We start from the raw sequence: 15,334 nt of genomic DNA on the forward strand, positions 1-15,334 counted from the left end.
CCAGCAATCTGCACCAACCCCCTCATTGGGAAATATCTCAAAGTCTCATACTAGAAATGCATTAAAAACAGGATATTGTGACTATGTCCCATGCTTTAGGCTAGAGGATTGAACTGGGAGAAACCTGGGGACTGGTGTCTGCCACTTGCTATGTGATGCAGGTTCCGAAGGGGGTATATGACGCACCCCCCAGGCTCTCCAGTTCATCCCTTACCTCTTTCTAGCACCAGCCCTGTAACTCCTTGGTAGCATATCACCTCAGGTAAAGGACAATAGAGTTGGGACCAAGAGGTTTGTGGAGCCGCTACATCTGGGTCCACAGTACAAATAGGCAGGCCTGGTTCGCTGTTCAAGAGTGTTGCTTGTTCATGGAGCCATAGCCCCCATGCTCGCCCAGTTCCAGTGATGTCAGAAGCTCCTAATCTGAATCCATTATAGAATGGATGAGACACTGACCTTTCCAACCAGGAGTAGCTGTCATATCTCATCTGCTGACCCAGCCATAGTCTCAAGCCGCAGTGAAGTCGACGAGCCACAGTGCTGTTACCCGGTCTCTGATAGAACTCTCTATTATTTCACCTTGTTGTTCAACACCGGGTGCACCTGTGACACTGATGCTACTGTGGGCATGACAGCCAGTATGGCACAACCCTCTGTGCTTCAGGAACTGGAGCACCTCAGGGATGACGGCCTTAAAGATGATTAACCAATTGCAGGGTTTCCAGCTACCTTATAAAGGCAAAACGTAGGGGATTGGTCCACAGCAAGCATGTTGTCACTGATTCAACCTGTATTGAATGCTGACTCAATACACAGAGTGCTGTCTCCAAGCTGCCTTGCTGCTGACACATTAGTCGCACTAAGTCACTGATTTTTCTTCCTTTGGTATTTTCTTCTAATGGTCACCCATCTCACTGATGCCACCTCATTTGCGGGCAGGGTGCAATACAGAGGGGACCAACTGTTTCTCTACCCATCTCGCATATGTAGGAAACCACAGATGAACCTTGTTGCTTACAGTAGCATAATCCAATCTGGAATTAATCCAAAATGGCAGGCGGGTGAGGTGTTTTGTACCATTGTCTATGGGAGTCATGGTGTAGTCCACCAGAGAATATTCAGCATCTGGAAAGCTTGTAGACCTCATAAGCAGCCTCCTTTCACAAGACGCGCTCATACCATGAAGATATAAAATCAAAGTGGATCAGATGTAAGTGTGGCATTCAGGAGTACCGAGAAAGTTAGGTGCATGTTTGAGCATGGCTGTACAGAGAGGAGGACTGGAGGGAAGTGAGCAAGTAGGATAAGAAGGAGGGGGAGATAAGAGCACAGGTGGTAGATGGAGAGAAAAGTGTGGGGGGGCAGCAGAAAACAGATCCACTTGCTTCTACATATTGGCCACCAAACAAACGTTTACCATGGTGCATTTGATCTGCTTATATTTTATTTATTTTATTTTACTTAAACTTTTATACAGTCCTGACCCTACGCAAAGGTACTCAAAGTGCCATCCACAGTTCAAAGGGAGGTTTGTTTTGCAAGGAGGATAGGAAGATTAGGGGAGAGAGAAAGGATAGCAGAGGTAGTGGTCTGGCTGGGTTACATGTGGGAAACGCGGTAAGTATTAAAGCATTTGTGGAAGTTCATAATAAAAGGTGCAGTATGGATGTGGGATGGGAGGGTGTTCCATGCTCTTGGTGCCCTTTGTGTGAAGGCTTATTTTTGTGTACAGGTTAGCTTGCAGAGTTGAATGCATTGGAGATTTTGGTTGGTGTATTTGTGTGGGGGACAGGTTTCAGTTTGTTGTGAAGGTGGTATTTGAATTTTTGAGGGTAATGGCCTTGTATATGGCACAGAGTTTTTTTTAAAAAGCAGCACTATCTGGTATGGGGAGCCGGTGGAGCTTTGGGAGTGTTGGGGTGATGTATGAGTGTTTGGGTAGGTGTAGATTGAGTTTTGCTGCTGCATTCTGGGCAAGGTGTTGTTGTGGAGTCCAGTGATAATTTCATTTCCATATTCCCTGTTGGAGAGAACTAGTGGCTCGACTGTGGTATGGAATTCATCAAGGGGAAGGATGCATCTTATCTGGAGTAGGAGGCACAGCTGAAGAATGTATGTTTCAGTGTGGAAGCTATGTGGTCTGTCAAGGATAGGCTGGGGTCGATGATGAATCCTAGCTACTTGACTGGTGTGGGTAGGAAAAAATCTGGGTTGTCAGTTGTGAGTACTGTAAGGCACTCATGGTGGCAACAATGAAGACAGACACAAGTGAGCACAGTTCAAGGGTGTTGATTAAACTGTATGAAAAACGCCTAATCTAAACCTAAATCTAAGATGGGAGCAAGCTACGACCATCAAATAATAATAATGCAGTTCTAGTGGTGTCTTGTCAAATAAAATGGTCCTATAATAAAAAAAAAAATCATTGCCAATCCTTACCTCCAAGTTACAAAATAGTGTGGGATAGTATTTGCAAGAAAAGAAAGAAGTGTTCACCAAATGATGATCAGGATGGTCTGGCTGGGGTCTTCCTTCCCCACGTTTTTAGCATGGGAAAAGGCAGGACCTTTGAGCACAGCACACACCTGGGCCTCGCCAGAATGAGGTTATAGTTCCTTGCAACGATACCAGGATCTTCTGGGGCAAAGTCTCCTTTCTGAAAAAGTCTCTTGCCTTAGAAGGCCTGGTGGACTATAAACAAAAACCAAAATAAATATCTTCAATAAATCTTCACATTGGGGGGTTGTCTTCACCCTTGGACCCTCCTCAACCGGGCTCCGATACTTCATGCAAAGTGGGCCTCCCTCGTTCGGGTTCACTATAGCCTTTTTCTCAGAATATTTCACTTGTTGTATTCACAAGTCTTAATGTCTTTTTAAACAATCTTTCACTGTGGACATCCCTCAGCCGGGTTCACTCTTGTCAACACAATGTTCACGGGGTTATCGTATTTCGCACGTTTTGCAGGCATCCCTCAGCCGGCTCACACTTACCAGCTACGCAGTTTACTTTACACAATGCAGGAATTATTTCCCTTTGCTTTCCTCTTGGTTACAGGTCAAAGACCTTCGATTGTACAAGGGGTTTTACTTGACCCTATTGTGATCACTTTGACCTCTTGCATTGGCTCTCCTAGGGTCTTCTGGGATCTGTAGTTTTAACCAGCAGGGACTAGTCATAGTCTTTCAAATGAGCGCCCACTTGGCGCCGGACCACTCTTCAGCTGATCTCTCCCTGGATTCCTGGATTGTTTCAACAGTTCCGTAACACAAAGTCTTTGTTCTTGATTTACATTATGTTGCCATTTGTAACCTTCATTCAACAGTTTTGTTTACTATCGGCTCTACCTCCGACTCACCGGCTGTGATGCACTGCTTGATATTTCTTGCCTCTGGAGTCAAGGGTGGTACCACAGTAGCAATCGTCTCTCCCTGACTTGGTTATCAGCGTAGGGGGGGCTCCATGCACCGCTGGCATCTATTACACCACACTCTAGCTGTTGTTCTGGGCCTTATAATTCCTTTCACAGAGGCTTCGCGGTCTGGGTCAAAACGGCAAGGGCACTTCCCTCCTTGTCGTCCTTTCGGTTATCGCCACTTTTCTACTCCTCTTGAACTGCCATCCTGGAATAGCTGTCTCATTGTGCGGTCTGCCTTGCTCAACGTGTGCTCTCACCTTTTACCCCTGTGGGGAAGGGAAGGGGCCATCAGGTGTGTCTGGTTATTGTCAATTGCCTGTCAGGCAAACAACCCTGGTGTTAGTCTGTTGTCTTTCGTGGTGTAAGAAAGTGTTTGTGTCGGAAAAGGGGTGGGGGAATGAATTTCTAAATATCCTGATGGGCAGGATGGGGAAAAAGTGTCATAAGAAATGATATCCCTCGTCCTAGGTGTTGTGGCGAGCACGGAAGGGTGGGATTTGTAGGGTTTGTGAAATGAGTAGGAGGGATTGTGGGAATTATAATGTTTTGTCACAGTCAACTAGGAGTTCGGGAAATGATAATTAGATAGACGAGGAGAAGAATGACTGGGAGTACTCGAGTAGGTAACTGGAAAATAGGGACTCTGAGAGATGTAGTTACCCACGGTAACGCTGTTCAGGTTCCTAATTGGTTTCACAGGCAAGGAGGGGTTGTTTGATAATGATAGGGGAGAATGACTGTAGGGAAGGGGGTTTAATTTGGAATAGCCTTTAAAGGCCTCAGGGACTTCGTCTGCCTCCCTGGTGTAATGCGGCTTCTCACCTGGGGCATTTCCCTAAGCATACCCCCGGGTGCCTCCTACCCAGGTGATCCTACCTCACTCGTCCGCCCCCAGCGTTGGGATCTGAGAGTGCCTACCCTTCCCTGGCCACCTGAATAAGGGATTCTCTAGGTCTGCTTGGGAGAATACCGTCACGTTTCTCACAGTACTTTGATCCAGGAGGTGAGGTTGGGTTTTGGCCTACATTGTCAAAGAGGAAGTAATTCATTTTGGATGGGTTGCGGTTTAGAAAGTGGGTTGTTACCAGGTGGTGATGATGGAGAAACAGTGTTTGGGGGTTTGGAGATTTTAGCGGGTGGAGATTTGTCTGTATCATCTCCCTCCATATATGTAAAAGTGGATGTTGGCAAATATCCTTTTAGTACTGCATATTTCACTGGAATGGGATCTGATCAATAGGGGGGCATGGAGAAAAAGTGGGTCCTTTCAATGAGTAAGGAGGCAAATTAGTCAAGAGGAGTGCATGAGGATTTTATCCTGAGGCTGAGGACTAGTAGGACTGTGTGTTTGAATTGCTTTGTGACAAAGTGTTCTCCATTTATGGTGAGATATGGTAGGATTGTGATAGGATAGTAGTTTTCAGGCAGTGCAGGGATACTTTTTTGTGGAGGGATTTTGAGTGTGAAGAGGATTGTGCCATGTGAGAGACAGGACTTGTTGATATTGAGCCACGTGTGTAGGCAATGTGGTCTTGCAGTTAGATGCAGCCTGAACTGGGCATGCATCATCCAGGAAGTGTACTGGTTTTGTTTTGGTGGTTATGGTGATGAGGTTGCCCTGGTCATTGGGGTGGAATGTATCCCATGTGTTGGAGTGTTTGTGATTTAGAAAAGGAAGAGGGACTACGGAGGAAAGTTCTTGTCTGATATTGTCCATTTTGGAGTTGAAATAGTCAATGAGGGACTTGCATACTGAGGTTAATGGGGGATATCCTGCGGGTGAGAGGTGATTTGGAGATAGACATGACAGTGAAAAATCTGAAGATGGCCTCTGAGGGTAGAGCTACGGGAGACCTGTCAATTGACTGTGGGGAAATGTGACCCAAATGATTCTAATAGAGCACTAAGGTGACAGCAGTTTTAAAATGTAAACTGCTTTAAAGCTGCCGTAGTTTGGCAGCCTGACAATGGGGAATATTCAGACAGCATGTGAATTTATGAAAGATACCAATGCTTGAGAACAGGAGTTTATTTACATTTTTTCTTTTATTTGCATTTGTAAAGCGTCTAAACACATAGGCATCAAGGCGCTGTTGTGAACCAGTTACATGGTACAGTACTTGGAGAAGAAAATAAATGTGAACCCTCAAAAATCAGAGGAAAGGTTACTCACATATTACATGACAGAACAAAAACAGACGGTGCTATGCAATCATCCAGGTATATGGGGAGTGGAGAACCCCATGTGACAAAACACTGAATTGTTTAAGTCGCTGCAATGTTCGACAAAACTGTCCTGCAGGGTTAGACAAATAGCCAAGTTTTTAGTTTTTTCCTGAATGCCATGTGAGAGTTTTCTGCTCTTAACAAGGGCGGGAGGGCTTTCCATTGAGCTGCTGCTATGGATGGGAAGCTCGCTTACAGGTAAGTAACGTATTCTTTAAAATGTTTGTGTGCGTTATGGGCGTGTTGGAGGTCGTTGGCAGCTTTGACACTGTGTGTTGCCATTTTATATGTGAAGCAGCAGTTTTGGAGGAGTGTCCTGATGGAGGAGCAAGAGTTATTTTGCCTTGCTCTTTCTTGGAATCTGGGTTCCTGTTTAATGGTGAGGAAGTACTTGTTGAGCCATAGCTTGTGATGGTGGCTGGTGGGGTGTCTGTGTTTTAAGGCCGGACTTCTTGGTTGAGTGCCTGGTTGATTAAGGTTTTGCAATGGTTGAGGAGTAAGGTGAGGTGTGTGGGAGTAGAGAAGGGGATGGAGTGATGCAAGAACTTTGTGATGTGTTTGATATAATTGAGTGGGTTATTTGTGGTGGGTGGGGGAATATTATGTGGACGATTGAGTGTTGCCAGTTGTGTGTGAGAGGTAGTTCATGTGTTAGGTGAGTTTGCAATGTGAGCACAGTGGAGTGAGGCTACTGTTCAGTATGGGTTTATTATCTGGGTGGGAACTACCATGGTTGAAATTACCAAAGTAGATGTTGGTGAAGGTAGAGGTGTGGTTGTTTTTACTGAAGTCAGACCATTCAGTGTAGAAATTGGTATTGTGTGTTTGATGGGTGGTAAATGAGGTGGTTGAATGTGGGTGCGATGGAGGCGAGTATCCGAAATATATATGATATATATATATATGATGTAAGTGCCACCGCCTGTTTTGTGTGGGCGGTTGATGGTGGTTGAGAAGGTAGTTTGGAGAGATCGTGTTGGAGATGATAGGTATGTGTTGGCTTCTTAGCCACTATGCTACACAGAACAAGTGATTGATATTGGGCTCTTCTAATACGTATTTTCAAGGCCACTGGCAGATAGCGAAAGCCCTCTTTGCCAGACCAAAAAATTGGGTCATACTGATACTACATACACAGTACATTGAGGCTTATTCTGAGTTTGATGGAGAAATAAAGGCCTAGTGGTAATTCCACATTTTTGGGTAGTAACTGAATTATCCCAGGTGTTACCGCATGGTAAAAGTATCAGTTTGGGTTAAAGTGGAGGAGATCCCTACAACCAAGTGTAACACTCCTCCCCTTTAACACCAACAATACGAGGAATTACCATAGGTGAATTATTATCTCAAGTGTTGATTCATCCAAATGCCCCTTGGAGTCTTATGGACTGCATGAATGTGGACCAACACTACCATACCACCACTCGTAATCCAGATGTAATTTTGACAGACCTAGTGGTGGTAACAGTAAGTGAGTTTGGCAATAATTCCAAGGGAATTGCCATCAAATGAGGCCCCATGATCACTGTACTGCCTAATTGGGACATCTCTCTACTGCCTAATTGTGAGCTTTTCCGCCTGTACTCCCTGTTTTGACTGACAGGGCATGCTGTACCTGATGGCAGACATAACTTTGCTGTAGAATGGGCAATCAAAACACACATCCTGATAGCGTCTAATGACTGTGCAGTAGAATGGGCCATCAAGACACACATCCTGATAGCGTGCAATGACTGTGCAGTAGAATGGGCCATCAAGACACACATCCTGATAGAGTGCAATGTTACATAACTGATTTTCTCTTAATGGCTATATTTGGCCTACGTGGGTGAGTGCATATTTTGTGTGTGTTGTATTTGTGCTTATGTATGTTGTCTTTGTCTGCACTTGTGTGTCGTGCATTTTGTTTGTGTGAAATTGTGCATTTTTTCCAAAGATAGACTAATGGGTCTGATTCACAAGATATGCATCAGGGCAAATTATGAGTGGCTTGTGAAATGTATACCTGCTTCCCTTCACCAACACTGTCACCTAGAGAAAATCTAGAGATGGGGAGAGAATCTCTAAGATGCCATTGAGCCAATCTTTGTAAATTGGATTTTCCCTGTTAGTGTCTCAAAGAGGCTAAAGAGGCATCTCTATATTTGCTCCTATTTAAGATATTGTGAATGTGGTACCAGACGCAGGTACACATTTTATAAATAGCATGAATTGCTCTAGTGCCATTATTTGTGAATCAGGCCCAACAGCTGTATCACTGTTTATTTTTAATGTTTCTTTTTGTGCATATTATTTTTGATTTTTAGGACTATTACTGGAGAAACTATCAGTCTGGCAGACTGAGCACATCAGAACTTCAGATGTTAGCTAGTTTAAAGAGACAGCAAAATGAAGAGCTAGAGGAAGATGGGACCTCCCATGGATTAAGTGCATCTCAGATTGATAACTGCAATGTCAGCATAAGTACTAGCAGCGATGACACAGCCACCTGGAACTCCTGCTTGCCACCTGTAAGTAATCATGTTATATATTGAATTGCTCACAATGTGCATATGGTGCAAATGTCTAATACTGAAAACATATGAATATCAAAAGGAATCAGGATGTGAGATCACCATACAGTCATATAGTTTTGGAAACATTTATTTCAATCTCAAAACAATTTTTTCACAAATAATCTTTAGATATTTACATTACTTTCGATAAGCACGAAAGTGACACAGACAGGTTTGGTATTCTAAAAAGGGGGGTACAACTGTGTACCAACCTCTGGTATGTGAAGGTAAATTTCCCACCAAAATGCACAAGTGGATACAACAATTAAGTAAAACAGAACTTGAGAAAGTGCTACCCAGGACTGCTTTCAATCCAGGTGTATCTAACAGACAGTGTACACAACACTATATACAAACATACAACAGGGGTTAAACAGTCGTGTCACAGATTGTCAACACTGTAGTGTTTCGGCCACAGGGGGCTTTATTTGAGCACGTAATTATGGTGGCCTTCATCAGGAGACGTGTAGAGTGGTTCTGTCCGTGGGTGTTATCTGTGGGGAAAGGATGACTGTAAGGATCTCAGATTTTTTGTTTCTTATTTATGTTTACTTAATAACGGCTGAGTGGTGCCTAGGGTATATACACATTCGTGTGTATTGAAGTACAGCTTACCGCCAACTTAGAGTTCAGTGGTGTGGCAGTGCTTGAGAGTCCCTCATTTCATCATGGAGGACTGTTGTGTAATAAATACACTGTAGCGAGTTGACCTGGGGTGAAAGGGGCCCCTAGGGGTCCCTCGCGATATGTAAACAAGGCAATAACCATACACGAAAGGATGCGCCAGACACAAGGTTCAAATTCCCAATGCTAGGGTTTATTGCAAGCAAAAATAGTCCCAATTGGCCAACTGTGGTCTCACGCCCCGCGACATGTATTCTCTAGACCTCGTGGGACGCAAGTGAGCGAATTACTTACATCAGTTACGTATATATAAAATGCATATCATACAATCAGCTATGTCATGTTTAACACTCCCCTTTTATTAAGTTTCTTTGAACTCGGGATGATGATGGACATTTCCGACGAGTATGACAATTATGACACTTTCGATGTCTATTCAGGTAACAATGTGCAATTTAGAAAGTGCAGAGGCATCTTCTAGTTGTTGAACAGAACACAGTGCTTCTGTTCTTGGAAGCAAGCTGCACACGGGGGAAGAGCCACATTCCAAGCTTTGCTATCTACGAGTTGCTATTCGTGTCCTGGGAGCCGACACGCTCTAAAGGGTGTTGTGAGGAGGGGCGTAAGAAGAGCATAATTCAAGCCTTTAATAATAATAATAATAATAATAATAATAATTTGGCATTTATATAGCGCTACGAACCCTCAGGTATCTGAGCGCTGCTTATTGTTACTCACGGTGTGTGGTGCTCATTTATCGACCTCGGAAGGATGAAAGGCTGATTTTGGCCCCGCCGGGATTCGAACCTGCGTTAGCAGGCTCTGCACGAATGTCAAAGTGAGCGCTCTACTCACTGGGCCACTTGACTTTAGCTGCTTTATTCTAACATATTCTACCACAGTACGAGACTGGCTGGCAGCTGTGAAATGATTAAATGCCCTGCAGCACCCCCACAAGGCTACAGAGAGGGAGCGTGGGTATTCCTTTCTGGGCTACTCATGAGGAGTTTCAATGAACTCCTCAGTCCCGTGGCCTTGCCCTTTCATATTCAGACAATAATGTTAACAGTTGAGCAGAGTAAGCAGAATTCGCAAGAATTGCAAGCTGCAAAGCAGTTTCAGACAGAAAGCAATGAGCAATGGTTAGCAAGCAAAATGGCGATTCTTGCTACGTTGAAAATGGCCGCTTGTTCGTCAAGCATAGGAGTCTGTATTTCTATAATTCTGTGCATAAGACGGTTGGCCTTCGGCCATCAAGATACGTCTATCATTCAAATGAAGGGTATTCACTTTTCCGGATTGACATACCCTCCTTTTGGCCGTATGCCAAACGTCTTATTCATTCATTGTATCCTCCTCTGATGAGGATAAGTCTGGGGTATCTATGTCTGAACCTGTCATGCTATCATGAGCATTATCTTCATCATTAATGTCTATAGCCATTGTTTTACTGTTTTTGTTTCATCAGTGTCTCTGTTATTTCGGCCATGCGTTTGTTTTCCTCTCGACACCATGTGCAAACATCCCTTAGTACATCCCTCAGTTGTCTCAGTGCAAACTATTGGTAGGCATTGTATGCAACAGCAACATGTTATGAATATACCAAGTACCACCATTAGTATCGAAATTAGCTTCCATCCCCAGGACCGCAATAGTCCCCACAACCAGGATCCTATCCCCCAACCCCCTTCTTCAGTAGAGAATGTGGAACTTAGGACATGTCATTTCCGGATTGCTTTAAATATCGTAGGGGTGTAAGCATATATAAACACACAGCATGCAGTTTTTACGAGTTTGCAAACTCCCCCACGATCAACCAATATTATGTCAAGAGCCATTCTGTTTTGTAGTGCCATTAGTCTTATTCCTTTCTCTTCTAACGTCATGTTCAATAAAATATCCGTTGTTGAATCTATTGTATTTTTTAATATTCTAGACAGTTTTCTTATATTATAGGAATTTTCTATTTGGGCCAAGAATGGTATAAACGATTTGGCTACATCTATTGCTATCATTCCATTTTCACTACTCCTTTGAGTTCTACCTTTTGTTCGTCTGGCTACTTCTGCTGTCTCCAAGAGGAACACTCCTGGAAACAGTAGACCTAGGTAGCATGTACCCCACCAGTTCCTAGGTAACCATGGATATGCTTTTGCCCCACATATAAAGTAAACAGGGTCCCCTACGTACACAGGTTCTATTTTGTGCTTTAAAATCACTGTGTTCAGGCAGCTGCTAAATGTTCCTACTTTATAGGACCCTTTTTTCTTTAAACATAGGGGAGCAGTTTTGGGGCTGTGATCCACTGTATAGGTAGGGGGCACAGCATCTTTATTCCATTCATCCCTCATTCGAAATGTCATTACTGATGTTTCTTCTGTTGGCGGGGTCGGTCTATTCTGCCTCTGTAATCTATCTTGTCTTGTTGTCTTTCGTGACTTTTTACTCATGGGATCTGGTGAAAACACGCGAGCTTTGTGGAATATGGAACAACCCACAGGTCTCATGATCACTTCCTCAAATTCATTCATATTGGTCTCATCTAGCTGACCCGTATTACTCTTGTTCCATTTCCCAAAGAACATTGAACTCAACGATACTTCACATGAATAAACCAATGATAACGGTTGTACGTACCAGCCTATCCCTTTCCCACCGTGCTGTGGTAAATGGGCACAAACCCAGCAATCTTTTTTCTTTAAAACCGCATGGGTCATGTTCATTATGAGCAACAATGTATTGTTGCCATATCCTTCTCTATGTCTTTCTTCCATTGGGGACAAAGTACCAGTGATTACATGAACCGGGCTTTCAGTAGCTGCTTTTGGCAAAAGTGTTTCTAATGGGTGCCCGGACTCCAGGAACCATAGTGTAATAGCTGTTATTGTTGGTACTACCATACTTAAGAAACACAGGACCAATGTCCAAATCAGTACCTTATGCCTTTTACCATGCTTTTTCCCTAAATTTACAGTCTCTAAAACTATCATCTTTTCAGCAGGGGTGCAGGAGGAGGCTGAAACCGGTCTTGATTTGTTCTTCATCGTCCTTCTTCTTGCTGGCAAAGTTCGTCGCAAATGTCTCTCGTTCTTGATGCCAGAAAAGTTCAACGAAAATGTCACAGTTCAATTCTGACAACCGTTTCACAGCCTAGATCATTTATCCACTCCGAGCAAGATTAGTTGTTCTTTCTCCCACTGCTCAGATGATTTCTGAACAATTCTTTATTGATAGTGTACTATGTGCATCCAGCTTGTCCTGCTCTGGCTTAGGACACATGTACTTTATTATAAGCGCACCGAGGAGCCGTGAGTCTTGAATTGTCCGACTTGCACAACTCTCACACTTCTCTCCTCTACGCCCCTGGCTCCTACTCCGTCCGTGAGTGGAACGAAAGGCAAAAGAAAAGCACCAAAGATCTGTGGATCACTTTGCCTGTCGAGGCCGCAAATTATACCGTTTCACTCCTGATATTGTATGATCCGTGAATAGTGCCGTTGCACTTCCAGTATCAGGCTCAGTGTCAGCCTGTGGCACAATGAAGGGTAACGATGAGCGCCGTGGCAATGATGTAGTTTCTTTCTTTGGCTTTGGTGCGTTTGCAGAAACTGGCGGGCGCCAAAGGGGTACACGCGTTGTTTCTGCTGGTGTTTGCAATGCAGAGTTTGTGTCGCTCGGCAGTGATGTTGTTTCTGCTGAGCAACGTTGGGACACTTTCGCCCTTTCCCCTTTCTGGCAGCCTCCTCGGGCTCTGTTTCGAGTTTCACTTCTCACTTAGGCTTTGTTTCATCTTTCACTTCTCACTCAGGCTGATGCTGTGGCAGTGGACTGGCAACAGTTTCTTTAGTTTCCTAGACCGTTTCCTTTCTCTGGACGTCGAAAGTTGTCAGCAGTCCTGGGAATCTTTTGGCATGTGTCTCATGGATCCATGCCTTGCGACCGTCCACTCGAATGGCCGTTTGCGTCGTCAAAAGTACTTGGTAGGGCCGCGCCACCTGGGTGCTAATGCTGTCTTCCCCGCAAAGTTCTTAATCAGGACCCAGCTTCCAGGCTCCAGCGAGTGCCCCGGTCCGTTGTATCGCACTGGTAACGCCTCCTGCACCTGTTGATGAATCAAATGCAACTTCTGCATTAAAAGGCCACAGTACGTGCTTAACACAGGATGCTCGACCTCACATAATCTTTTGGGCTGTGATGCGCACCATACATTTGCCCCATATAATTTCATAGGGGGAGAGCCCAGTTTTAGCCTGCACAGACGTGCGCATGTACAATAGCGCTAGGGGTAATGCATCCACCCAACTCAACTTGCTCCCAGCACAGATTTTAGCTATCTTTGAATTTAAGATACCGTTATGTCTCTCAACAAGCCCGGCAGAACTGGGATGCCTGGAACTGTGGAATCGTACTACTGCGCCCACAAAGTGTGAGCCGTTATCTGACCACAGGACACGGGGCAGCCCGAACCGGGAGAAATACTCTTTCAACATTACTTTTGCCGTTGACATGGCAGTACAGTCGTTTAAAGGATATGCCTCCACCCAGTTGCTAAATGCACAAATCACCACTAACACATATTTGTAGTTCTGGCACCTTTCCATTTCTAGGAAATCAAAATGGATCACCTCGAATGGCATGGAGGGTGGGCCAAAACTACCTACTGGAGTCACGGTTCCCTTCCCTACATTGTGTTGCAGGCACGTAATACAATTCTGCACCAGCCTTTCTGCATTCTTTTTGATGTGCTCATTTTTCTATACTGTGGATAAATGCTGTACCATCTTCTTCGCGCAAATGTGGGTAGGGATGTGTGCCATTGTAACCATTGCGGTTACGTAACAATTTGGCAACATCCAGTTCTTGGTCTCTTTGTCCACCCACATCCTTCCAAATCTAACTCAGCAGAGCCCTCAGCCCACCCCTGAATCTCTTCGGTCGTGGCCTCAGCCTGCATTTCTTTGACTGTGGCAACTCCATTCTCTATCATACAAGGTACTTCCTCTGTTTGTACTGTCATCATTCTAGTACTCAAATCAGTGGCTGTTTGTTTCTCAATCCTGTCTGCAAATGCGTTTCCCTCTCCCACTTTGCATGTTACTTTTTTATGCGCCTCGCATTTTACTATAGCTAAGCGCTTTGGAAACGTGAGTGCAGACAACAATCGTACAATCAAAGGGCCATGCTGAATCCTGGCCCCATGTGATGTCAAGAAGCCCCTCTCAGCCCAGACTTGGCCAAAGTTATGAACCATGCCAAAAATTCTCAGAGAGTTCACAGGCTCGGGTCAGTGCTATTATTTCTGCGGCTTGTGCCGAATTGTAGGGGATTCTTCTGCTTTCTACAACACTCTCTAGGGTAGTAATTGCATATGCGGCCGTTGATGTGCCATCAGGTAATTTAAAACAAGAGCCGTCACAAAACAACTCCCCATCTGGCTCTTTCTGTGGGATGTCACTCAAGTCAACTCTTCCCTTTGTTTCTTCTTCAGTGACTATTAAACAATCATGGGGTGGTGATTCGTTGTCACCAATTTCTGCTATGGGCAGTGGCATTAATTCTGCAGGATTCAATGAGCTACACCTCATAATTTGGATGTGGGTTGCAAACAAGATGAGCTCATATCTTGTTAGTCTAGCAGAGGTGAGGTGTTGCGTCTGTGTTCTGTTTAATAGAACGTCTATGGCATGTGGCACCATCAGAATTAAAGTATGCCCCAATACCATTCCTTCCGTTTGCTACAGTGTCCAGCGCGGAAGAATAATAGCCGCACGGCCTATTTCTTCCACCTTGTTCCTGTGTCAAAACCACCAATGCACATCCTTCACTCTCACTCACAAATAGTCTAAACATCTTTTTATAGTTAGGAGTGCCTAAATCTGGCGCAGCACACAATGCAGCTTTCAATTGCTCAAACGCTTTCTGACATTCCTCATCCCACTGTAAAGGCATCACTGCATCCTTTTTAGTTAATTTTATCATCGGCTTCACAATCAACGCAAAATTACTGATCCACTGCCGACAATAAGAGGCCATGCCTATTACAGCTCTCACTCCTTTTTGAGTTTTTGGAATAGGCATACTAGAAATACTTTCTATGCGTTCTTGTGTTAATCTTCTCCATTATTTCAAAAGTAGGTAACCCAAATAAGACACCTCCTTTTGATTATACTGGAATTTCGTCAGAATTGCCTTGTGACCATGGGTCGCTAGGTGTGTCAATAGTAATATAGTACTTTCTTTGCATATCTCTTTTGTGTCAGCAGCTAGTAACAAGTCATCTATGTACTGCAAGAGTACGCAACCTTCGGGTAATTCTAACATGTCTAGCTGCTCTTTTAGCGCTCTGCTGTAAATACTCAGGCTTTCTGTGTATCCTTGTGGAATGCGTGTGAATGTGAATGATCGCCCTCCTAGAGTGAACGCGAACAGATATCTACTGCTTTTATCCACTGGAATGCTAAAGAACGCGTTCTTCAAATCAACTACACTAAAGTATTCTGCAGTGGCCGGT

General features: G+C 44.3%; 1 protein-coding gene across 2 annotated transcripts in view; it reads left to right on the top strand.

The window, feature by feature from the left end:
* Nucleotides 1-15,334, top strand: part of CFAP20DC (CFAP20 domain containing) — a 2,832,435-nt gene that overhangs the window by 2,062,423 nt on the left and 754,678 nt on the right. For both annotated transcript variants that reach the window (XM_069643752.1, XM_069643753.1), the window contains exon 15: nucleotides 7,951-8,154. In XM_069643752.1, coding sequence (XP_069499853.1) covers nucleotides 7,951-8,154 — 204 coding nt within the window. The remainder of the gene's footprint in view (nucleotides 1-7,950; nucleotides 8,155-15,334) is intronic.

Source organism: Ambystoma mexicanum, chromosome 2p (assembly GCF_040938575.1).
Source record: "Ambystoma mexicanum isolate Mex_15411 chromosome 2p, UKY_AmexF1_1, whole genome shotgun sequence".
Lineage (NCBI taxonomy): Eukaryota > Metazoa > Chordata > Amphibia > Caudata > Ambystomatidae > Ambystoma > Ambystoma mexicanum.